This window comes from Astyanax mexicanus, chromosome 13, assembly GCF_023375975.1.
Source record: "Astyanax mexicanus isolate ESR-SI-001 chromosome 13, AstMex3_surface, whole genome shotgun sequence".
NCBI classification, from domain to species: domain Eukaryota; kingdom Metazoa; phylum Chordata; class Actinopteri; order Characiformes; family Acestrorhamphidae; genus Astyanax; species Astyanax mexicanus.
Window position 1 is genome coordinate 41,491,228 of NC_064420.1, and position 24,298 is coordinate 41,515,525.

The 24,298-nt window shown below is 36.7% G+C and overlaps 1 protein-coding gene across 1 annotated transcript; it reads right to left on the reverse strand.

Moving 5' to 3' along the window:
* Nucleotides 1–612: 612 nt before the first annotated feature.
* smc1a (structural maintenance of chromosomes 1A) lies at nt 613–23,357 on the reverse strand. The gene is made up of 26 exons (XM_007246777.4): nt 23,067–23,357; nt 21,577–21,765; nt 21,323–21,435; nt 21,030–21,233; nt 19,711–19,949; nt 18,556–18,814; nt 16,770–16,910; nt 16,594–16,676; nt 16,415–16,514; nt 15,415–15,522; nt 15,152–15,337; nt 14,884–15,063; nt 13,650–13,796; nt 13,341–13,478; nt 12,585–12,701; nt 12,400–12,506; nt 11,815–11,956; nt 8,932–9,077; nt 8,029–8,182; nt 7,060–7,167; nt 6,818–6,974; nt 5,239–5,393; nt 4,994–5,145; nt 3,812–3,881; nt 3,466–3,576; nt 613–2,067 (listed from the first exon to the last, which is right to left on the reverse strand). Exons 1-26 carry the CDS (start codon nt 23,173–23,175, stop codon nt 1,987–1,989), a joined length of 3,696 nt encoding a protein of 1,231 aa, XP_007246839.2. The 5' UTR covers nt 23,176–23,357; the 3' UTR covers nt 613–1,986.
* Between the last annotated feature and the right edge of the window lie 941 nt (nt 23,358–24,298).

Below are 24,298 nucleotides of genomic sequence, written 5' to 3' on the forward strand. Positions count from 1 at the left end.
CCTTAACTGTACCCTGATAAATAAAGGCTTTCCCAATATTCTACCCAGACTTCTGCAGGGAGCAGTTTTAAATATGGCGCTTTTTTTTGTTGGTATTTTTACTATTAAATATGCTCTAGGGTACCACGGTTTGGCAGGGTAGCACAACTCATAAGGACACTGGCCCCCATGATTTATTACAGTAAAATAAAATAAAATAAAATAAATATTGTTTATTTTTTGCACTCCCCCCCTGTTATTTTGTTATATTGTCATCTCTCTGTCATATCCACAATAACCACAGAAACTTAATCTCACAAGACAAGAAGGGTGAATACTTTGGGAGTTTAAATCAAATAAACTAATTGTTTAGAAAAAAAGATTCGATCTTGTGAACGTTTAAATCATCATCCACCACAGTGATATCTGGTGGGCAAGGAAGAAGGAACTTGATCTATTTGTCTTTAAGTTCAAAATGAACCCAAACAGCAGATCCATTAGGTCTTTTTTTATAGATCCTTTCATTTCACAAATGTTAATGGTTTAATAAGTTATGAGCAATAAATAATAAAGCAATGCAATGTGTGTGTGATTTCCCTTTTAAAAGATACATTTGAAAGATACATTCAGAATAGATTTATTCATTAAAGCAATGAATACAGTGAGATACAAAATGTTTAATGTGCTATCAATTCGTATTTTCGGTTCTTCTTAATTTGACATTAAACCAACAAGTCCATTTTCAGTTCAGTGCTACATTTCATTGGCTTTCATTAAGATATGATCATATGAGATAGCACAGGAAGGCACAGCATTAACAAACCAGTGCAACGATATAGCTACTGCATCACTGTGTGCAATTAAATACTGCAGGATAAAGCATACACGATACATGATTACATCAGCTAAGCAGAATGAGCTTTGTTTAAATGGTTTTCTAGTTGAGGACATTGCCATAACTATTGCCAGAAATATGTTGCTAGGCACATTCCACAAGCTAACACAAGGCCTACATATTTAGTTACAGTGGAGCTTGAAAGTTTTTGAACCTTTTAAAATTGTCTATATTTCTGCGCAAGTTTTCTATGAAGAGCTTTATAGAATTAGTTTCCATGGCTAAGCAGATGCATCCATGCCTTACATCACAAAAGCAATGCAAACGCTCATCAAGCTTGAAAAGGTTGCAAAACCATATTTGAAGAGTTTGGACTCCACCAATTCACAGCTAGACAGATTAGGTCCAAATAGAAGAAATTCAATACTACTATTACCATCCTCAGGAGTGGTCAACCAACAAAGATCAAACCAATAATAGTAATAGTAATAATAGTGATAGTCTAAAAGGTCACAAAGGAACCCATGATAACTTCTAAGCAACTGAAGGCCTCACTAACTGTGGTTAATGTTAATGTTCATGATTTCACCATCATGAGAACACTAAACAACTAGGAGAAAGCAAAGGAGAAAGCAAACCCTCAAGCACCACTTTATAATATATTGCAGAATAATTTCAGCACAGTTTGTAAAGCATCTAATAACTATCGAAGATACACTATATGCCCAAAACATTTGCAGTTTATTCTGGAAGTAAGAGATTTATTGAGGCATTGGCCCATGTTTGCTGCAGTAATATGCTCAATTCATCTACAAAGGCTTTTTTGAAGTTTAGAATTAATAAAGTTAGGCACTGACAAATCACAAATTCAACTCCAACTCATCCAACTCAGTGGTACTGAAGAGAGCTCCAATACTCCAAAGAGCACAACTAACCAATGCTCATCTGACTCATAGGCAGAAGCATCACAGTGTCCAGTTCCATTGGTAAATTGGCCCAATACTTTTGGACATACAGTGCAGAATTCACATAACACATGTTAAACCATGCACACAACACTGAACACTGATCTGAGCAGCACAGCATAGGAGGATATGACAGAACATTACGCATGTATTAATGTCTGCAGGGTTGGTATATGTTGACCATTCACTCTTTATAATGAAGCTGATTTAGTCGTTGGGATTTGGATTGGCATCAGGATACTGGGAAAGGTCAAAGGTCAGCACTTTGCTGATGACGCAGTCTCCTTGCTGTGGAAAGATCAGGTAGGTTTGGTGTTACAGAATGCGCAGTAAGTGAAGTTAATACATATTGTGTGTGTTTGTATTGTATGTAATGTCTTGGCACCTCAACAGATTTAGTTTTTTGCAAAAAACAGCAACAAAGAAATACTAAAGCAGAAGTCTGGATGTTGCATATAAAGTAAAATACAGGTAGAAAATATGTATAATTCTATTCCATTTTTGTGCCCCTATCCTTTACAGATACTTTACACTTTAAAATACATTTATGGTTTATTTATACATTTTTAAATGAAAACTTTAACCTCTGCTTTTAGTTAACTGTAAGGTTCTTTTTTGTCTTATGATTTCATATAAATGTTTTAACTTCTGAGTCGCTGGTGTAGCCTACTTTATTCTTAGGAAACTGTAAAAAAAACTAAATACTAGATTAAACTGGATTAAATAAAAGTTTAGCAGATATAAAACTGTAAAATGCATTTTAAATGAAAAATGTCACTGCAGTTACCTTTCAATATTTAAATACATGAAAAAAAAAAAAAAAATATATATATATATATATAAAAGCTTTTTACCAGACAAGTTTACCAGAACAACAAAACTGAACTAACTGTAGACTCAAATTTTAAATAAAACAGGCTGGCAGGACAAATATGAGCTTACAGTAAACACATCTGTGAAGGTGTACGTAACTTACACAACTCCCCCCAAAAACACACACACACACACAAGACCTGACAAAACCTGTACAAGCAGCTACTTATACACAGACAAACAAGAAACAACTGACAGGAATCACAAGAAAGAACTGGCACGAAACCAGGAACACCTACAAACTCAAGTTCAGACTTCCAGCCCAGATCAGATTTTCTCATATCTAGATTTTATCCAGATCAATTTCTGATAGTCTAGATCTAGTTATACTTTGCAGTTGTTTAAAATACCATTGGAGTTTATGCAATGCAATTTTACAGATGCATCCACAGGTATACCATGATAAATGATAAATGATAAAGTAAAGTAATGTACTAAAGTAATGTTAGATGTAAAAACATTGTCAATTTGTTTTAAAAAAAACATATACAAAGTTCCTATTTAATGTAATCATAAGTAAGCTAAGTCGGTGTTCCTAGTGGGTTTATTTGTTAATGACTTAGAAAAGACTATAATGACTATATTATATATTATTACAACTTACGACTTATTACCAAAATTAATACGTTGTTATTCAGATATTTTTTACAGGACTGAATTGTGTTAATAGCTAACAGCATATACACATAATATTCAGAAATTATAAATGATGTACAGATGTGTTACAGTAAATCTGACAGTGCATTTTATGAATATGGTCCACAGTCTATTTTCCATTAGTATCACATTACAGGCTATTGAAGAAACTCCTACCTCAGGGTACACTCCTATGAGTGAGTCAGCCTTGGTGTAGAACTCCTCTTTCAGGGAAATGACAATAGCCTGGAAGTTCTGGACTGACTGGTCTTTTATGTAATTTGCCACCTGCACACATCATCCGGCATAACATGAATTAAAGTCTCACTGGGGCCCAATATAATTGTGGCACATACAGAACACACAAGACAATAGAAGGCTAAGTATATATATATATATATATATATATATATATATATATATATATATATATATATATATATATATATATATATATATATATATTTTTTTTTTTTTATCAAAAAGAACAGATGTAATATAAACTGAGACCATGTATACAAACCTTGCCAATGTTAGTGTTATCAAGTGCAGCATCAATCTCATCAAGCACGAAGAAAGGGGCGGGCTTGTAGCTGTAAATAAAAGAAAGTGCATTAACATTCATAATCACTGAACAGCTAATGAAACTAAAGATGAGAACAGGAATCATGTTTATTTGTCAAATACAGGACTGAGCACTGGTCTTCAGCAGCCAAGAAAATGTTAGATTTTTTTAGATTTTTTAAAATAAGCTTTATATTAGGGCAGAATGCTTTTGTGTGTTTAAAACAGCTAACATTATGAGACTTAAATAAGGGAAGGGAAGCCTGAATTATTTGGTAACAGCTAGGTTTAGCATAGAGCAGGGTTCTATTTTGGGGTCTATTAAATTTATTTTAATTATGGAAGTATTGTAGTTATGAGAGCAGGTGAAATATGGGTTAAAATGCAGGTTCTCAGGCGTTACATGATTAAAGAACTTCTTTTTAATATTATTATTACTTTAGTCTTGGTGCCCTGCACGTGTTCCTTGACTACCTGCAACCATCAGAATAAATACAATATAATAAACTAGAATAAAATAGAATAAAATAAGCTAAAATTAATAAGTGTGTATTTATTCTGATGGTTGCAGGTAGTCAAGGAACACGTGCAGGGCACCAAGACTAAAGTAATAATAATATTGAAAAGAAGTTCTTTAATCATGTAACGCCTGAGAACCTGCATTTTAACCCATATTTCACCTGCTCTCATAACTACAATACTTCCATAATTAAAATAAATTCAATAGAGCCCAAAATAGAACCCTGCTCTATGCTAAACCTAGCTGTTACCAAGTAATTCACAAAGTTTCTGCATTAGGATTAAACAATATAAGCAAGATATACCTAGGGGTTAAATAAAAAAACCTCACTGTGCACCTGTGCTGATTTACGTATTTGTTTCTATGGCTACATTAGGTTTCCCTTCCCTTACTTAAGTCTCATAATGTTAGCTGTTTTAAACAAACAAAAGCTTCCTGCCTTGATAAAAAGCTTTTTGCACCATTTTCTAATGGCTTATAGCTGTCTGGGGTTTGATCACAGTACCCTAAAGAATACAAATAGCAGATCCACAGATTTATACAAATGGATTTGAGCATGGCATAGAGAATAAAATAAAATAAAATGCAAGTATGTAATCAACTCTGACGGTTTTATCACACCTGTGAATGGCAAACAGCAGAGCCAAAGCCGCCACTGTCTTCTCCCCTCCAGACAGATTGTCCATTGGCCTGAATCTCTTTCCTGGAGCCACGCAGTTGTAATTGATTCCATCTAAGTATGGTTCCTCTGGGTTCTCTGGGCCAAGGAAAGCCTGGAGAAGAACACAGCTTCAGTTCAAATCTAGTTAAGAGGGCACTGCTACTACTGCGCTACATGAAACTAAGAAGTTGTGTTTATTCCAGACCTGTGCACTGCTGTTACGAGAGAGGGCTTTGTAGATCTCATCAATGTTGGTGGCGACAGATTCAAAGCAGGTGTTGAAACGGTCGAACCTCTCCTTTTTGATCTGCTCAAAGGCCTGCTTAGCTTTCTTAGCTCTTTTTCGTGCTGCTTCAAACTCTGCAGAAGAAATGAAAAGGAAATGTGACCCGTCCTTAGTTGCTAAGTTGGAATATCTAAGTTGGAGTGCAAAGCTAAAAGCATAAGAAATGAGTGCAGCATGGCAAGCACTGAGGTCTTGGGTTCAAGTCCTTATCTGTTTCCAAACTCTCACTGTGTCTGCATGAGTTTCCTTCAGGGACATTGGCTATCTCCCATAGTCCCAAAACATGGTTATCATGTTACTCTAATTTGCCCTGATCTGTGGGTGACTATGTATCTGTCCCTGTGTGTCTGTAATGAAAAGTTGTTTTTCTAGAACCTTTAACCTTAGGTTAAAAACAATTTATTACTATTTTATAGGGGTGTGACGAGACACTTTTATCACGAGATGAGACGAGACACGATATTGGGGTCACAAGAACAAGACAAGACGAGATTAAAAAATACAATTTAAAAGAAAAAGTTTTATTTGACAAACTTAACAGACTGGTTTCTCTCACACATTGATTCTATAAGGAATAGAAATAAGAATAAAAAATAAAAATAAAACTTTTCTAGTTCTTATATAGTGCAAACAATAAGTGCAAACCACAACCAGTCATATTTAGCCTATGGTTTGTGTTTTTTTCTCCTAAATCTCTTGTAATTTAACTGTGCATAACCATAACCAGTCATATTAAGATTCTGCTTGAAGTGCAAACGGAGACAGAAGATTTTCGTCACACCTCTACTATTTTATATAACATTTCATTTCATTCTTTACAAACCGTCACAGTAGGGTCATAGTTCGGTACGTGCAAACGCATGCAGAATACATGGTAAACATGCAGTCTATAGGAGACTTGTAGAACCAATGAACATAATTCGAAACTAATGTCCACAGGAGTGTTGCACCTGGATAGTGTAGCTATAGCACTGTTGCTAACCCATAGCCTGCCCTGGGAAGTTTACCTCTGAGCACATGGGCTGGAAGTGAAGCCTCAAGCACACAAGCAGAGAGCGCGAGCAGAAACGCAGATAATTTGCACCACCGCTGTGCTAAGAAAAGGTGCCCTGCCATAGAAAATGAATGGTCCTCTGTCGCTTTCCAGTGTGAATACAGGGTTAGGCGCTCGTACTGTCTCTCTCACTCGCTTACTCTCATTTTTTTCTCTCTCTCACTCTTAGTTTCTCTCCCTCTCATATGATTCATTTTCATTTTTAAGTGGTTGACACCAATAATATAAATAAATTTTAACAATCTAAAGCTGAAATTTCTTTAAAAGAACTCAAACACTGAAATGCATCCAGTAATGCTTAGTAAAAAATATTTGTAGTTTGAACAGTTAAAGTAATGCTGTTGGGTTTTTTTTGCAGAGGTGTGAACCGAACCATGAATTTTCTGTACCGTTACACCCCATTCAATTTTATTCTAAGGGTGTATTTGCTGGTTATCAGCCTACCATCACTGGTCTCCTGGAACTTATCCCTGACGCTCTCCAGTTTCTCCATGGCCTTCATGTTGGGAGCACTGATGCGCTGGAGAATGCTCTGCTGCTCATTCAGCCTCTGCTGCAGAGTGTTCATCTCAGCTTTAATCTCCTCATCACAGAGAGCGTCCTACCAACACAAATCAGAAACGTTGCTGAGAAGGTCACTTTACAGGAGCAGAGTTAGAGAGCAGCGATGTAAAGCTATGATATACCTTAAGGTCTTCGTTTAAGTTGCTGTAGTCGATTTCTATGAGAGCCTCTTTGGCATGAACAGAGCTGGAGGTCTTCTGGCTGCTGGACTCGTCAACCTGGGAACTTCCCTGGAAGTAGAAACAACATTTTGATCAATTCATGAACAGTGTGTGGTTTTAGGAATGTGTTTAGTTTAGTCTGATAGGGTACTTGTTTCCTTACATCACAAGCAATGTTTTGTAACTTCTCAGTTTGCATCTATTGTATGTGATCAGACATTGAGCTGTGTTTAGACCCAAACTCATTTCACCCGTTAGCCCTACCACTTAGCCCTACCCCTCTGTTTTGTGCATGCACATCTAGGGGTACGGGAAGTGTTAGGGCTATATGACCCTTCAAACTTAATTACTCAAATAATTAGCATACTCAAAACAGAGTACTGGGAATCACTGGTAAGATGGCAGCACAAGCGATTAAAGAAACCTACAAATAAAAATGTTTCTTGTTAGAAATGATGATAACCACTATATTACCATAGTTTAATGTGTAGTTTCAATGTTTTATACTCATTTTCTTCACAAGCATAAAAGTTCTTAGTTTAAGCAAGTAGTTTGTCTCAGCAGCTAGCTAGCTAGCTAGCCAACTTTCCTATTCCACCTTAAAAAAGTGCACTTATTGTAGCATTTAAGGTGGAACGGGAAAATAAAGAAAAAAAGCTAATTTCAGCTCCCCATCACAGAGAAATTAAGGAATTGACAATTATAATTAATTGCTGCACCACCTGCTCCACTTCTGAAGACATACAATGCCTTAAAGTTAACTAGTTATGCAGCAGCCAGGTTGCTAAACTTTAGTGCTGCACTGCTAAAAGTATCTAAATCTGTATCAAGTGCTTCTTAGTAGGAGGATTGAATGCCTTCACTTTGTAACTCTGTTCAAAAGACAGGGGCCAAAAGAGGAATGGGATTGGGCCAAACACCGTGCTATACCTCTCCCTGGCTGATGTCGTCCATGGTTCCAGATTTGAGGGGCAGTTTGATGTCCTGCATCTTACAGGCCTGCAGGAGGTTGTGTCTGTCGCTGCGTTTCTGCTCCAGTTTTGTCTCAATTGCTGTCACCTCCTTCTGGAGATGGGTCAGCTCTCTGAGAACATTAGATTGCACTGCCTTAACCACCACGTATAAAAAAATATATGTTTATTACATCTACTCAACTCCATGGATAACTAGAAATGCAATAAAAATGAACTCTGGTCACTAACATGCCACCACCACTAAGAGTCACTGTAGTGCTGAAAATGACCCACCACCCAAAAAATGCCTGCTCTGTAGTGGAAAACTGTGAAATGAAGTCAGAAACCTGTCAGATTTGAATATGGAGGCTTCATGCTAAGCACATCAATCCTTCATTTTTTGCAATGGACTGACACAATGGAAGCAGTCGGGCTCCCCAAGCAGTGATACGAGGGAAAAAAACAACTAAACTACATGCGCAGAACTTCCTGTGGCCATATGTGTCTCTCATAGCAGGCATTTTTCATAATAGGCATTTTACAGCAGGATAATGCCCAACCAAAGCAAGGGTTTCTATTGCACCATGTCCTTGGCCTGCCTGGTTGCCAGATTCATGGAACAAGCTGGGACGCCAGCTGTAACATCTGCTGGCAAATGTGCTGCTGGATCCCATATAAAACCTGCATACCCGTATGCCCAACCAGGCCTCCTCTAATTGTACATTCATTTCCAACAACGTATTCTTGGTGCACTAATATATGCCAATATGTTGCCCAAATATTGCCAAAAACTAAACCATGAATCCTTCTGTACTGCAGATGTGTCACATGCTCGAAAACATCTAATTCAACTCATCATCCAGAAGTAACAATTTCTCACTTGTTAGCAGAGCCCAGTTTCTTGCGGATCTCCTCCATTTCTCGGTTCTTGTCATTGACCTCTCCCTTTTTAGTGAGGTGCTGGTTTTTCAGATCCTGCAGTTGAGCCATGGTCTCGTCAATGATCTTCATGTGCCTGTGCTCTTCCTGAAGAACAAAAAGACTGTATCAGTGTGATTGATTTCCAGACAATTGGCTATGATTTTAAGCCCAGCAATTGACCAACAAGGTGTAATCTCAACTTACCTATTATCGATATCAATTATTGGCTTTCACTTTCTTTAACCCACTTAAATCTGTCCCAAGAGTCCTCCAAAGTTGAGTATGTGCTTATGTTACTGCATCACTACATAACTGAAGCTCAATGCTGCCTTTGTTGTTGCATTGTTGGATGCATTGTGAGAGTTTATATGTTGTGGGTTTATTACCGATTCACAATTTTTAAAACATCAGTGCAGACATACAGTTGTGGTCAAAAGTTTACATACACTTGTAAAAAAAACATAATGTTATGGCTGTCTTGAGTTTTCAATAAGTTCTACAACTCTTATTTTTCTGTGATAGAGTGATCGGAACACATACATGTTTGTCACAAAAAACAGTCATAAAATTTGGTTCTTTCATAAATTTATTATGGGTCTGCTGAAAATGTCACCAAATCTGCTGGGTCAAAAATATACATACAGCAACAAAATTTGTCAATTTTGGTGATGTAGCGAGTTGTGTCAATCAAATTAGCTTCATGTCATGGCCTCTTCACTTCTTGTAAGTGATTCTGATTGACTACAGCTGTTGACTTCTCATGAGCCCATTTAAATAGGGCTCATTTGACCCAGTGATTAGACTCAGCTACAAAAGCTACAATGGGAAAGTCAAAGGAACTCAGTGTGGATCTGAAAAAGCGAATTATTGACTTGAACAAGTCAGGGAAGTCACTTGGAGCCATTTCAAAGCAGCTACAGGTCCCAAGAGCAACTGTGCAGACAATTATACGCAAGTATAAAGTGCATGGAACAGTTGTGTCACTGCCACGATCAGGAAGAAAACGCAAGCTATCACATGCTGCCGAGAGGAGATTGGTCAGGATGGTCAAGAGTCAACCAAGAATCACCAAGAAGCAGGTCTGCAAGGATTTGGAAGCTGATGGAACACAGGTGTCAGTCTCCACAGTCAAGCGTGTTTTACATCGCCATGGACTGAGAGGCTGCCGTGCAAGAAAGAAGCCCTTGCTCCAGAAAAGGCACCTTAAGACTCGGCTGAAGTTTGCTGCTGATCACATGGACAAAGATAAAACCTTCTGGAGGAAAGTTCTCTGGTCAGACGAAACAAAAATTGAGCTGTTTGGCCACAACACCCAGCAATATGTTTGGAGGAGAAAAGGTGAGGCCTTTAATCCCAGGAACACCATGCCTACTGTCAAGCATGGTGGTGGTAGTATTATGCTCTGGGGATGTTTTGCTGCCAGTGGAACTGGTTCTTTGCAGAAAGTAAATGGGATAATGAAGAAGGAGGATTACCTCCAAATTCTGCAGGAAAACTTAAAACCATCAGCCCGAAGGTTGGGTCTTGGGCGCAGTTGGGTGTTCCAACAAGACAATGACCCAAAACACACATCAAAAGTGGTAAAGGAATGGCTAAACCAGGCTAGAATTAAGGTTTTAGAATGGCCTTCCCAAAGTCCTGACTTAAACCCCATTGAGAACATGTGGACAGTGCTAAAGAAACGGGTTCATGCAAGAAAACCATCACATTTAGCTGAACTGCACCAATTCTGTCAAGAAGAGTGGTCAAACATTCGACCTGAAGCTTGCCAGGAGCTTGTGGATGGCTACCAAAAGCGCCTAGTTGCCGTGAAAATGGCCAAGGGACATGTAACCAAATACTAATGTTGCTGTATGTATATTTTTGACCCAGCAGATTTGGTGACATTTTCAGCAGACCCATAATAAATTTATGAAAGAACCAAATTTTATGACTGTTTTTTGTGACAAACATGTATGTGTTCCGATCACTCTATCACAGAAAAATAAGAGTTGTAGAACTTATTGAAAACTCAAGACAGCCATAACATTATGTTTTTTTACAAGTGTATGTAAACTTTTGACCACAACTGTAGACAATAAAACCAAAAATCAACTAAAACTATAATCAAAATGCATTATAGTAGGCCTAAAATGAAACTGATAATGTTGACACACAATTTCAATAATAAAATGTGTGTCAGATCCTGAAAGCTCTATTGTGTAGGGCTAAATTACTAAATTAACTCTGAGCTGACCTTTTTGTTAGCTCAAAATTAATTTTCTTCATCGATAAACTGAAACACAAACGAATGTAGGCCAAATTTCCATGACTTTTCCAAAACATTTTGGGTATTTTTATTTTTCCAAAACTTATCTAGGCCTGGAAATATGCTATTTTCAAATTCCAAGACTTATCCAAGTTTTTCATGATCGTATGAACCCTGTCATTCGAATAGACAGAGTAACAAAGAATGAGCAAGTGTCACTATACTTGTGTCCAGATAGTGTGTACACAATTATTCTTCAATATTTATTGTTCTTTAGATCCACTATAACGTTTTTTTAGACAGCTTCACAGCTCCTTTTTGTCTGAAGTCACGGGTATTAATAATGGGAAGTTTGTCTCCAATACGTTGCAGTAGCAGCTGTTCTGACATTGCTGTGAGGATTGATTGCATTCAACCCCAAAGAGCAATTGTAAGGCGAGTGTCAGACCGGTGTTGAATTAGAAAAAGGTATATACAGCCTCTTTTCCTTTCGGTGATAAAGGGATACATCTCCTCACACTCACATTTGATGTCCTGCTCAGATTACTCTCACTAAGACCCTCCAGTTACTTTCTCTTTCTCTCCAGGCTTTACCTTCTTAAGTCTCTCAATCTCGTTTTCATCCTTCTTCACTGTCTGTTCCCACATCATCACTTTCTCCTGGTCCTCCTTCAGCTGGTTCTTCTCATAGTCCAGCTGGATGGCTAAACGGGTCTTCTGGGTCTCAAATTCAAGTCTGTAATAACAGAGAGACAAGCAGGTGAACAGTGACAGAAATGAATTGGTTTAAACCTGATACTGAGTTCTCGAACTGGACCAGTCTGAGCACATGTTTCTATGTTTCTAGCTGTTTTCAAATTGTATCTTGGAATAATAATAAAAAGTAGTATTACAAAAAGAAGCCAACAGATAACAATTTAGAGCTGTGCACTGTAATAATTAATATTGGGAAAATATAATCTGCTTCTGGTATAAATGTCATGGAAAAAAGAGAACAAAGAGATTTGTTTTTTTTAATCAAGCAATTTGTAGCGTGATATTAATTATATAATTTGCCTTACCTGACATTGCACATCCTGCAAAATGACTACTGAGAATACTTTATATTGTTCAGCCCTATTGAAGATCTTTCTAGACCTGTTTTTTATTTGTTAATATGTTTTGGATGAGCAGACTCACCTCTTCTTGGCTATCTCATTCTGTCTCTTCACTTTCTCCTCCTCAAACTCTCGAATGTTCCTCACGCCGATCTCCTCACAGAACTCCAGGAACACCTCATCCTCCACCTGAGAACATCACTATTACTGATACTGCACAGTTTCCCACTGACAGAAATTACAATTTCCAGTTTAATAGAGCTCTACCAGGTTCATGCGGTCTCTCAGAGCAGTGATGTCCCTCTCTCGTGATTGGATGATTCTTCTGATGTCATTGATGCGAGGGCCAAAATTGGCCAGTTCACTCTCCAACTTTGATTTCTCCTAAAAAAAAGAAAGATATCTGGAACTCGTCTCATCCTGGTCTTTTCATAGTAACTAATACTTTTAATAAAAGAGACCTAAATTACTGTTGAAACATTACAAAACAGAAAGTATAAGGTATGTTTTATTTTTTTATGTAATATAGTTCTAGGTCTGGCACAATAGATATATTGCCCCAGAAAAAATTATAAACAATAAACAATGATATGGAAGAACAGTGATAAACAAAATTATTGTCACGTTAAGACAATTTTATCCCTTTAATTATTGTATTTGTATTGTATTGTATATAATAACACAATAGCACAATAATGTAATTACATTGTTTTAAAGAGAAACGGCCAGGGAGTCATTAAGGTATTCTTAATGACTTGCCTGGTTAAACAAAGAATTAATAAAAAATGATTGGGTCCATATATTGCATGATAAGACAATGTTATTAGAACTATTGTAAATATTATTTGAAAAAAAAAAAAAAAAAAAAAAAAAAAATATATATATATATATATATATATATATATATATATATATATATATATATAATATTAGCACCATTAACACTAGATTCAAGTTTTAAACACTAGTGTATTCCTGGAAGAAGACTGAATAATAAAATAAAAGGCATGTTCTTCATTGAACCTGCATGTTGAGGGACAGGTGGCGAGTCTTGGTCTGTTCCAGGTCACTCTGAGAGTACTTCAGTCTCATCTGCAGCCCGTGGGCCTGAGACTGCACCTGCCTCAGCTCCGCCTCCTTCCTCTTTGCCTTCATCTGCTCCTGAACAGAGTCAGTCACAAACAAAGAGTCAAAACACCAGGGCAAATAAAAAGCCAAAAAAACAGCATAAAGCTATTTTCACCACCCACACTCATTTAATTTAAACAGTAAATACCTGAAATAGTGGGAGTTATATCTAGTTCTGTTTAGTATAAGATTTCCCTCTGTTACCTTCAGTTCCTCTGTTAGTTTCTCTTTCTTGTCTTTGAGTTTGTCCACAGCTTTCTCATCCCAGCGCCGAGCCTTAGCTTTCAGATCACTCGCTCCTCCAGAGATCACCCCAGACTTCTGAAACAGAGTGCCGTCCAACGCCACGGTCTACAGAAGAAAACACTGAGTGGTAAAACCCCCATTTCATTCATTATTGTTAACGTAACATGTACAGGTTTGCCATAATGTGCCCTTCTTTATGTTCCTGGTGATCTGGTGCTGAATAAACTTTATATAATAATAAACAGAATGTTTATTAAAGTTAAAGTTAATGAAAGTCAGATTCTAGGTAAGGACATGGATGAATATAACTCATTTATTTTGGTTTGAGATGCTGGTGATCTGGTAAGACATTTGGTGGCAAAAAGGTTCATATACAGAACCTTTAACTTACTATTACTACCGTAATTCAATAAACTCAGTGAAAAGACTGTTCAGTTACTAATTTAGTTTAAAGGACTATATTATAGGAGTACAAAGTTTAATGGGTTTGATGTAGTATGCAAACACAGCATTTTTAAAGCATTTACTCCCCAGTTTATATACTCTATCAATGGAAGCTTAGTGGCAAATCTATCTCATGTTCATACTCTATATCCATTTCATATAGCAGTTTAGCCCCACCATTCACACTGAATTTCAGCCAAAAGATTATGTACATATGTCAAATGTATTTTACAGACATTTTAATGATAAAGGATAAAGAGAGGCTAAATAATTTTCATAAAATTATAAAAGTTTTGGGGTATTGTGATTTAATTACACATGTAAGTACTGTATTCGTCTGTCTAACGCAAATAGGATAGTAAAATATTATACTATTGTAACAATATACAGTTAAAATCTGTTTTGTATGAATAGAGAACACCCCCTAAACAGTTTTCATTGCAATACTATGTTTTTCTTTGATATATATTGTGATATTAACAAATACAGGATTTTTGACCAGAAAATGCAGGAAATATTCTGCAGAAATCAATCATCCAAAATGACATGATATTACTAATGCAGTCTGTGTATCATCGATTAGAGTAAAACAAATAATATTGGCTATATGTATTCGTTTATCTGGTAGATGTTGTTTGGTAGGTTTTGTCATGTAAAATAAGAACAGTGTGAATTTTTGTTTGTATGTTTTAAAAATTAAACAATCTATTGTGCAGCCCTGCTGGAAAATATCAGGGATTATTATTACCTTATGTCTGTAAGGTCCTCCAAAAGCAATCCTGCGTGCATCCTCCACATTCTCACACACCAGAGCGTTCCCGCAGGCGTACTGCAGAGCTTTCTTAATGTGAGGCGGCTCGTAACGGATCACGTCAATCACCAGCTTAGCTCCTCTCAGCTCCCTCAGCTTCTCATCTGTGGGTTTCACCTTTAAGGTAAAGTTAACACTAAATAAATCTCAAAAAGAATTAAATAAGTAAATTATTTCTTAACAAAAAAACAAGTCCAGGTCAGACCTCCAGGTAGTCCAGAGGCAGGAAGGTCTCAGGTTCTCCTCTCTGCTCTTTGATGTACTGGATGCAGTCTCTGCCTGTCTTCTCTGAGTCCACTATGATAGCGTCCATGTTCTTCCCCAGCACCTTCGTCACAGCGATCTGATACTTCTTCTGCGTGGGCTGGCACAGGTCAATCAGCCGCCCATACTGAGTTCATAAAGATAATAGTTAATAGATAATAGAATTTTAATTTAATTTAACAGAATAAAACCTTCTTCACTCACCACAGAGCCGGGGTAGAGCCTCTTAATGCTCTCCATGATCTCAGCTTTACGCTGCTGACGACTGTTCTCCTGACGGTCAATTCTAGCATCCCCGAGCTGCTCCATCACCTGCAGCCAGCAGCAGTACAGGAATAAAACAAAAAAAGGTCAGTAAATGCATGGTCACATGATTTAAACTTGTGGATAAGACTGTATATGTATGTCTGTGTGTATGTATGTGTAGAAAATCTTTTACATTATCTGCCTTACCAAGGAAGTACAATATTCATTTTCTGGAAATATCATATCATTCCATAATACATTTTTAAAATATATTGTCTTTATACACTAAAGTTTCAATTACGTTGTTAAATATAAGGGAATGTATTAAAAACACATATGTTGCATAGATTAAAGTTATGAATTAGTAAATGTACATTTAATATGCTGAAAAAATGGGTATGTGTAAGTACAAATAACTACAGAAGTTGCAATTTCATCATTTAATATACAGCTCTGAAAAAAAAAAAACTAAGAGACCACTTTAGTTTCTGAATCAGTTTCTCTGATTTTGATATTTTAGGTATGTGTTTGAGTAAAATAAACATTGTTGTTTTATTCTATTAACTACGGACAACATTTCTCTCAAATTCCAAATAAAAATATTGTCATTCACAGCACTTTTATCACAGTTTTCATGCATCTTGGCATGTTCTCCTCCACTAGTCTTACACACTGCTTTTGGATAACTTTATGACCATCCATCTTCCTCTTGATTATATTCCAGAGGTTTTCAACTTGGTAAAATCAAATATTTTATACATATGTATTATCTTATATATATATATGTATATATGTATATATACATATATATATATATATATATATATATATATATATGTATATATATATATATATATATATATATATACAGCTCTGGGGAAAAATAGCTCATTGGGTTTTATTAATTGGGTTATATATGCCCACAAAAATCAACCATTCGTGCACTATACGTTTATACCTGATTTAATTCCATATTTATCTCATCAATCCTTCTTTTAGCGAGCTCCACTTCCTCAGTCAGCTCCTCCTCCATTCTCCTCTGCTCATCCAGAGACTGCCTATAAATACAGACTCCACATGCTGCATTATTGCTTCACAGGGAAATTGATATGATGCTACAAAAAAAAAAAAATGAACCTGCTTGTGGCAATATAATCCTCCAGCTTCTCAATGCGCTTCTGGTTCTCCTCGATCTCTCGTATTTTCTGCTTTATTTTGGCCTGCAGATCACAATGATTAAACATTGAACACAGATCCAGTATCTAGCAGGTAATTATTGTTATTATTGTCTTTGCATTCCTGCATATCTTCACCTCTGTCTCCACTTTCTTCCTCTCCTCTAGGTCCAGTCTGTCCTGGTCAGCCTTTTGATCACGGTTGAACTTCTCCAGCTCCTGTGCCAGCGTGGCTGCCCGCTTACTGGCCTCTTCCTTCAGCCTGTGATACTGCTTCACCTGTAGAACAAGTGCAGTTTAGGTACATACAGACAAAACAATGGTTACATGAGCTACAGTGAAGCCTGTTGTACTTAAATAGTAACAGTTATTTTATATGCAATTAGATTAGATCAGAACTGTCCATAAGAATCCAGTACAATCTGGAAATTTCTTAAATAAACCTGGCAACAAACTTGAGAGGACATAGTAAAAGAAAACAGTGATTTTATTGCTTAAATGCTTCCAAAATAGTTGTAGCTGTTAGACATTTTAACTTTAACTCCAGTAATCAGTTCTATTTGGAAACTGAAAATGCTAAAAACCTATAAAAGAACCTATAGACTGCATTCTCCAAGTGAACAGTCTACAGTGAAACTGCTAGAGGGGTCATTGGCTAAACATTTCTGATTAAACTTTCTGTTTTGCTAATGCAAGATGTGAAAGATGTTATATTTGGGTATAGAGCCTGTGAAATGTGTCTTTCTAACTGTATGAATTTTATCCATTGTGGACAAACAGTTTAAAACAGCATCTTTTAGATTAAATCGTAAGGTAATTCAGGCATACCAATCATTTCAGTAGTGTACATGAATTTCTTCGCTGTTTTTTTTGGGTTTGTGGTGTGGCAGTGTAAGGTTGAGCAAAGAAAGAAGGTGTGCCACAAGGATATTGCATGGACACGTTCAGGTGAATTCCAGGGATTTTTCTTTTATTTTAATTGTGCAAAACTGACAAAAATTATTTACATTCACAAAGTTGAGATAATCTGAAAAATGATTGTGACTCCTACTGACTACCCAGTCAGCCTCTGGCAGTCACCAATATATAAGGCTTAAAAGCAGCCTAAGACTATGGGCCACAGAGCCACAGCGCCACAGGGCCAAAGGGCCAAAAGGCCAATTCACACACTTCTCCCTCCACAGCAAGCTGGAAGGGAAAAGCCGCCTCTCACCTTTTAAACCCCAAGCCCCTCCCCCTCCCCTAATTAACCTGGGCCATACCATAATTGAGGTTCACAGAGCAAAGGTTCCTTCGATCATTACAGTTGACAAAACAACAAACAATAATTTTATACACAATGCTTCTAAAATACATATACATGGCCATGAGATACTGTTTTACCAGTAAGTATGTTTTTTTATCTAGCTTTTTAATAAACCTTAATCTTCTTTTACAGGATATACCAGTAAAACCCCTCACCCCTAGGTTAACTGTGGACCCCCCCCAGCTCATAGAAGAGGACTCACTCAGCAGCACCCTAATTCCTGTAGACACTGTCAGACAGGTAATTACTTTTACCCTTAATGTCCGGTTCTAAGGTTACATGTAAAAATGCTAATGATGAGTCAACTCCTAGTGACTTCATCACAGTGTTTTGCTGGATAAATTTTAAAGGTCTGTTAATTGTTTAAGGTTTTTATTCCTGGCAAGCCATAGCACTTGTGATCAGTTGTTTTAAGACAGGCCAACTGATTAAACAGCTGGATTCAGGTGTGCTGCTGGATGTTTAGAGTGTTTAGATAAGAAGGGACACCCCTGGCTTAAAGTCTTCCAGCATCAGAGCTGAAATGATACAGATATAAGCCACTTATAATATCTGAGTATCTTTTAGAGAATGCAGAAGAAAAAAAAGAAGAAGAAGAAAAGAAGAAGCTGAGCTAACCTGGTTCTCCTCCAGGGTGAGGTCTTGACCTTGACTCTGAGCCTCCTCCTCCATTCGCTCCTCAAACTCCTGCCTGGCTGTCTCCACAGCCCCCTGCTCTCGGTCCAGCTCGTCCATGTCTGCCTTGCGCTTCTTGTACATCTTCTGAGCGTTCTGCAGAGACTTCCGCGCCGCCTCCAGCTTCTTTATCTTGTGAGACGTGTTCTCCTTGGCTTTGATGTACAGAGGCCGTTTCTGGTTCAGCTCAGCATCCTTCTCTCTGTGATGGGTAGAGGCTGGCTTTAGATGGACATGATGTTTAAGAGAGCATTCTTATCCTCAGTGTAGAGTTGTCTAGCAGTCGAGGCGTAACGCATAAATCACCAGCTTTACAGATATGTTCTAGAGTAGAGGTAATCTTAACTTAGTTTTTATTCTGTACGCTAGAAAACATGCTTATTGATATCTTACATTTTAAACTAAAAAATCACAAAAAAATGTTTTTGCAACATACACAGCCTCAATCTTTCAGCATTAAACCAACACTGTTAGTTTAACATTAACATTAACTATAGATGATTTCCAGGACATGGATTAAGGACAATCTTTTCCTTGCGATGGAAAATCTTCATTTTATAGCCCTGTTCAGACGGGATTAGTTTCTCAGGGGGACATCTGTAAAGAAAATTCATACTGCTACTTAGTGAAAAAACTCTTGTATCCGGACTGCAATTGAAAAAACAGGAGGACCAGTCAGTTTTTAGACTTTCTCGGTCACGACATTATGTTCAGTAGATCCTCCATTTCCACTCGCTGCTGTGTTTACGTGGATCTCCATGGAAACATGCGCCCAAAGTGTAATTACAGTGTGTAGCAGTGGACAAATAGCTATTTTATTAAGCGCGAGGTGACAATACTCAGAGATGTGCATCCGGACGGGACTAAAATTCAGCGTAAATTCAGTAAGTAATTCAGACTGTATGTTTCTCAGAGGACGTCTTAGAAAAACATGCACATGGTCTTTTTGGACAGGAATAAAATTACCACAGGACCCCCATAAAAACTAATCCAATCAGGATAGGGCTTAAGTGTAATCTCTGTCTGGGAAAAATATCTGTCTATTCTAAGATTTTACACTAAAAGTGTTGATTTATCACTGGAAAAATCAATCAGTACTTTATCTCTTTCTCCACATTCTGCTGGTCCCTCATCATCCTCCCCAGTTCTTTTTTCTTCTCCTTCAGTTCCTCTTCGATGTGGTCCATCTTTTTCCTGTCTTTCTCGATCTCCCGGTTGCGCTGAGACAGCTCTTTATTCAGCTTCTCGATCTCTGCCTCGTTGTGGTAGAGTTTGAAGAGCTGCAGCTGAACGTGAGCCCTCACCACCTCGTCCTTCAGCCTCTGGTAGCGTTCAGCCTGAGGAGACACAAACGGAGCTCAAATGAGAAAACAACATAGAACACATTCATATTGAGAAACACCAGAGCAACCACCTAGCCATACCACAACAACCACCTAGCAACAACACAGCAACCACCTGGGATACCATAGTGACCACCAAGGAACCACTCATGAACACCATTTAGCACTGAGCACTGAGCAACCTTCTATAAACACCATAGCAATCCCTTTGCAACGCCACAGCAACCACCTAGAAGTCCATGGTAGCCACTTAGTAACACCCCAACAACCACCTAGTAACTACACAGGAACAAACATTTCTAAAAATATTGCTTTAAATATTTAAGTTTTAATCATTAAGCTTCTGTAATATGGCAAAACACTATTTCAGTAGTCGACTAATCTGTCGATTATATGTTTGATAAGTCGATTAGTAAAAATAATTTTTTGTCATGCCCTCTATTTATACTTTCTACCAGTGAGGACAGCTAAACCTTTAGGCCCCAAGACCTATTTTGCAGTACATTTTAATAGATAGGTGTATCCATAAAGTATAGCTAAAAATTACGTTATATAAAAAGTAAAAATTAAGTATATTCGCACAGGCTATATGTTATTTTTAGTAGATTTTAGGATACTTGTATGTATTTTTTACTTTTTCTTCAAGGAAATACCTCCCTAAAATTATTGTTTAAAAAAATAGATTTTTTTTATTAAGTATGTAATTACTATAACATATATTTTAATTTTAATTTAGTGGACAGAGTACAGTATCTCCTTTAGCCAGCCAATGTTAGTTTAACTAATGTTAGCAATGTTAATGAAGGAGTGAAGCCCAAAGCCTTAAACTCAGCCTAGCATGCTCTCAGCTGTCATTAGAGGAGAGGCCAACCAGAATGTTCAGCATTTGTCATCTCTCACTATGTGTGTGTCTTCCTCTCTCTCTTTCTTTCTATCTTTCTCTCTCTCTTCATCACACATTAACAACACATCGACATTTTTTTCAACTTTCAAGACAGAATACTACCAAATCACAATATTAGTGCATCATGATATTTTGTGTACAATATGTTATGGCACGCTTTATCAGCTCACCTCCTCTTTCTCCTGCTTGGCCTCTTTCCTCTCAGCTGCGATGTTCTTCTTGCGGTGGTAGTTAAACTGCGTGTCCTCCTCAGCTTTCACCATCTCCTTCTTCCTGCGGTCATACTCCTGAGCCAGCTCCCCAGAGCGGGAGATCTCCTCAAACAGAGCCGTCCTCTCCTTCGGGTTCTTCATGGCTATCGATTCTACAGCTCCCTGAGAGACCAGAGCAATGTGACCAAACATCTCATCAAGAACTAACAGCTTAAACCTGACTCATGTCATTTAAAAAGTATATACTGTACCTGAAACACTAGAAAGTTTCTGGCCTTGATGAGTATACCCAGTTTCTCTAGTTCCTCACTGTAATCAGACAAGCTCACCACCTTACTGTCAATCCGGTATTCTGAAGAGGAGCCTGAAACATGCACAGATGTGTAGAGAATTATTATAGCCTAGAATAAAAAAACACTACATTTGCAATTTACTCCAGAAATCTGTCTGTAATACATAAGTAAATACATATAAATACATATAATGATGAAGAGGAATGATGTACCTATTATAACTCGAGTGAACGTGCGTTCATCAGCATTCTCCTCACAGTACACCATGCTCACAAATGCACGATTAGCTGCTGGTTTCCCCACCGGTGCACCATGGATAAGATCTTTAAGGGTCTTCACACGCAGGTTACTGGTCTTTTCTGCCAGAACAAAGCTGATGGCATCCATCAAGTTTGATTTTCCTAAATCATAAAAGTTAAATGTGGTGACAAATATACATAGTATACAATAAGGGTCGCAAATAACAGCATTTATGACAGTAATAAACTTTGTTAAATGGTTAAATATGGTCTCAAATTATTATTACATTGTTAAAAACGACTAAATTTAAATTCTGCTTTAGAAAGTTAAGAAATAACAATAAATGTAGACATTTACACATTAGACACTAGTTTGAAATGAATTTGAAAACTAAAGTTAACTTTAGTTTTAGTTTTAAGAATAGCGAGCAGCTTCCTTTAACCTTCCACCAGCTTTTGATAATGAACAAACTGCAAAAGTTGAAACTGCAAAAATAAAATCTTTTTATATTTTAGTTATTAAAATCACTGCCGTATATAATATTTTTTTTACAGGTTTCTGACAGAAGCAAATCTACTGAGAGGAGTGTATCTACTAAGATTCCCTTTGTCAGGGTATATGTAAATAATATTGTCAACATGTCAACATAAATAATATTGTCAACATTGTTGAATATTGTGAATAATGTTATACCCTACAATATTGTGTCATATCACCCACCCCTAATTATCACATCAAGGTACTACTTTTTTGCTGTTTTTAGCAAAAGGAAAATTCACACTGTTCTCATTTTATATCTGTCCAGTATAATTTATTTTACTTTAATCCTGGATATATGGCGATATATTATTATTAGTATTATAACCTTCTGGATCATTGACTTCTGTTACAAATCTGATAAAATTATTATTTTTTTAATATCTCAGTTAGGGGTGTGCCATATCATATTGTATGCAATAATATATATTTTAATTTAGTGTTTTGTCAAATCCCCAAGAGTATCGTTATATCATGAAATATGTTAATATTATTTTAGGGTCATATCGCTCATCCCTCATGTACAATCTAGATTATTCCATTTTTTGGAAATGGCATTAAAACACTAATTGCTACATTATTATTGTTATTATTATTATATTATATATTAATGTATTATATATTATATGTACAGTTAAGAACAAGTGTCCAATACATTTGTCCACAAAGGGCATCAACCCCTGCTTTAAACAGTATATGAAGGAATTTCTCTCACATTATTACAAACACTATCTCTATAGGGGAGTGTCTGTTACTGGTCTAGTTCTGGGGAAGAAAGGATGTGTGTTGTATTAATTATTATGGGTGGTGTGACAGGGTTTGTGTCTTTCTCAGCTCTAATAATAAAGATTACAGACTCAGACAGTCTGCTTCCAGCCAGCCTCACACACAACCGCACACCAGCAACAGCCTCGCCCCCACTTACCTGATCCATTAGGTCCGATTATTGCTGTAAATTTGTGGAAAGGTCCTATTATCTGTCGACCTTTGTAGGATTTAAAATTTTCTATCTCGATTAGTTTTAAATAACCCATCTTTTACTCCGTTTAAATGAGCTCTGTTTCTCCACCTATCGATACATTAAAGTCCAGCTCTGCTCTAAACGCTGCTGTCCGTCCTTAACGCCGCAGAAAACGCGTTTTTAAATATTCCTGCATTAAAAATACCATATATTCTAGTATAAACCCCCCGCACACGCCCCCCTCAGCAGCGCAGGTTGCAGCAAGAGGCATAATAAAAGTCCTCCCTGAACCCACGTTTTAGACTTTAGATTTTTTACTTATAATATTATTATTCATGTTTGATTAAAAATAAAATTAAATACATATAAAATAGAACATATATAACTACTTTTAGACTTTTAGTGTTTCAGAAAAAAAATATTGAGGTAAAAAAATATACACTGAATATATCCACTCTATTTCTACAGTAATTCACATAATTTGATAATATATTATATATGGCTATAAAATGAAAGTAACTTGGGAATATAAATTGTGGGAGTGATGAATGGAGGTCACATACAGAAATTGTTTTAATCCTCTATGGCATGATGTTCCCCTCAGATAACATTTATTTATTTATTTTCATTATTATTATTCGTTTTTTCCATTTTAACATTATGTAGATGACTTTGTTAAGTCCATTATGATAAAAAGTGGTGATTTACATAACCAGCTTGTCATCAAAATAAGTGTGTACCTACATAAATTGCCAAAAATACTATTTACCGAATATTGTTTTGGGGTGAAAAAAATAAACATCAATCTTCACCAAATATATTCCAGATAGCAAAAAGGATGTTGAATCAACTGATTTACTGAGCTCTGTTTTCATTTTCCAAGCTATTTAAGAGAATCAGTTAATAAATTAAACTCGACTAAGAAAACCACTACGCATAAAGCCTGAATGGCATTTGCCATTTTTTTAGATATTAAATATTATGTGCCAAAAAAAGATTCACAATAAAGTTTACAGTAGGACACTGCAATTAATACTATGCATTTAATTATATCTGCCCTGTAATCAGCCTTTGCTTCATATAAACCTCGTCCGTCTGAGTGACTAAAAAACACAAGGCTTTCTAAAAAAAAGCCACCATAAAATATCAGCTAAAAAAATAATTAAAAAAAATAAAAGCTTTTAATGTTCATTTTC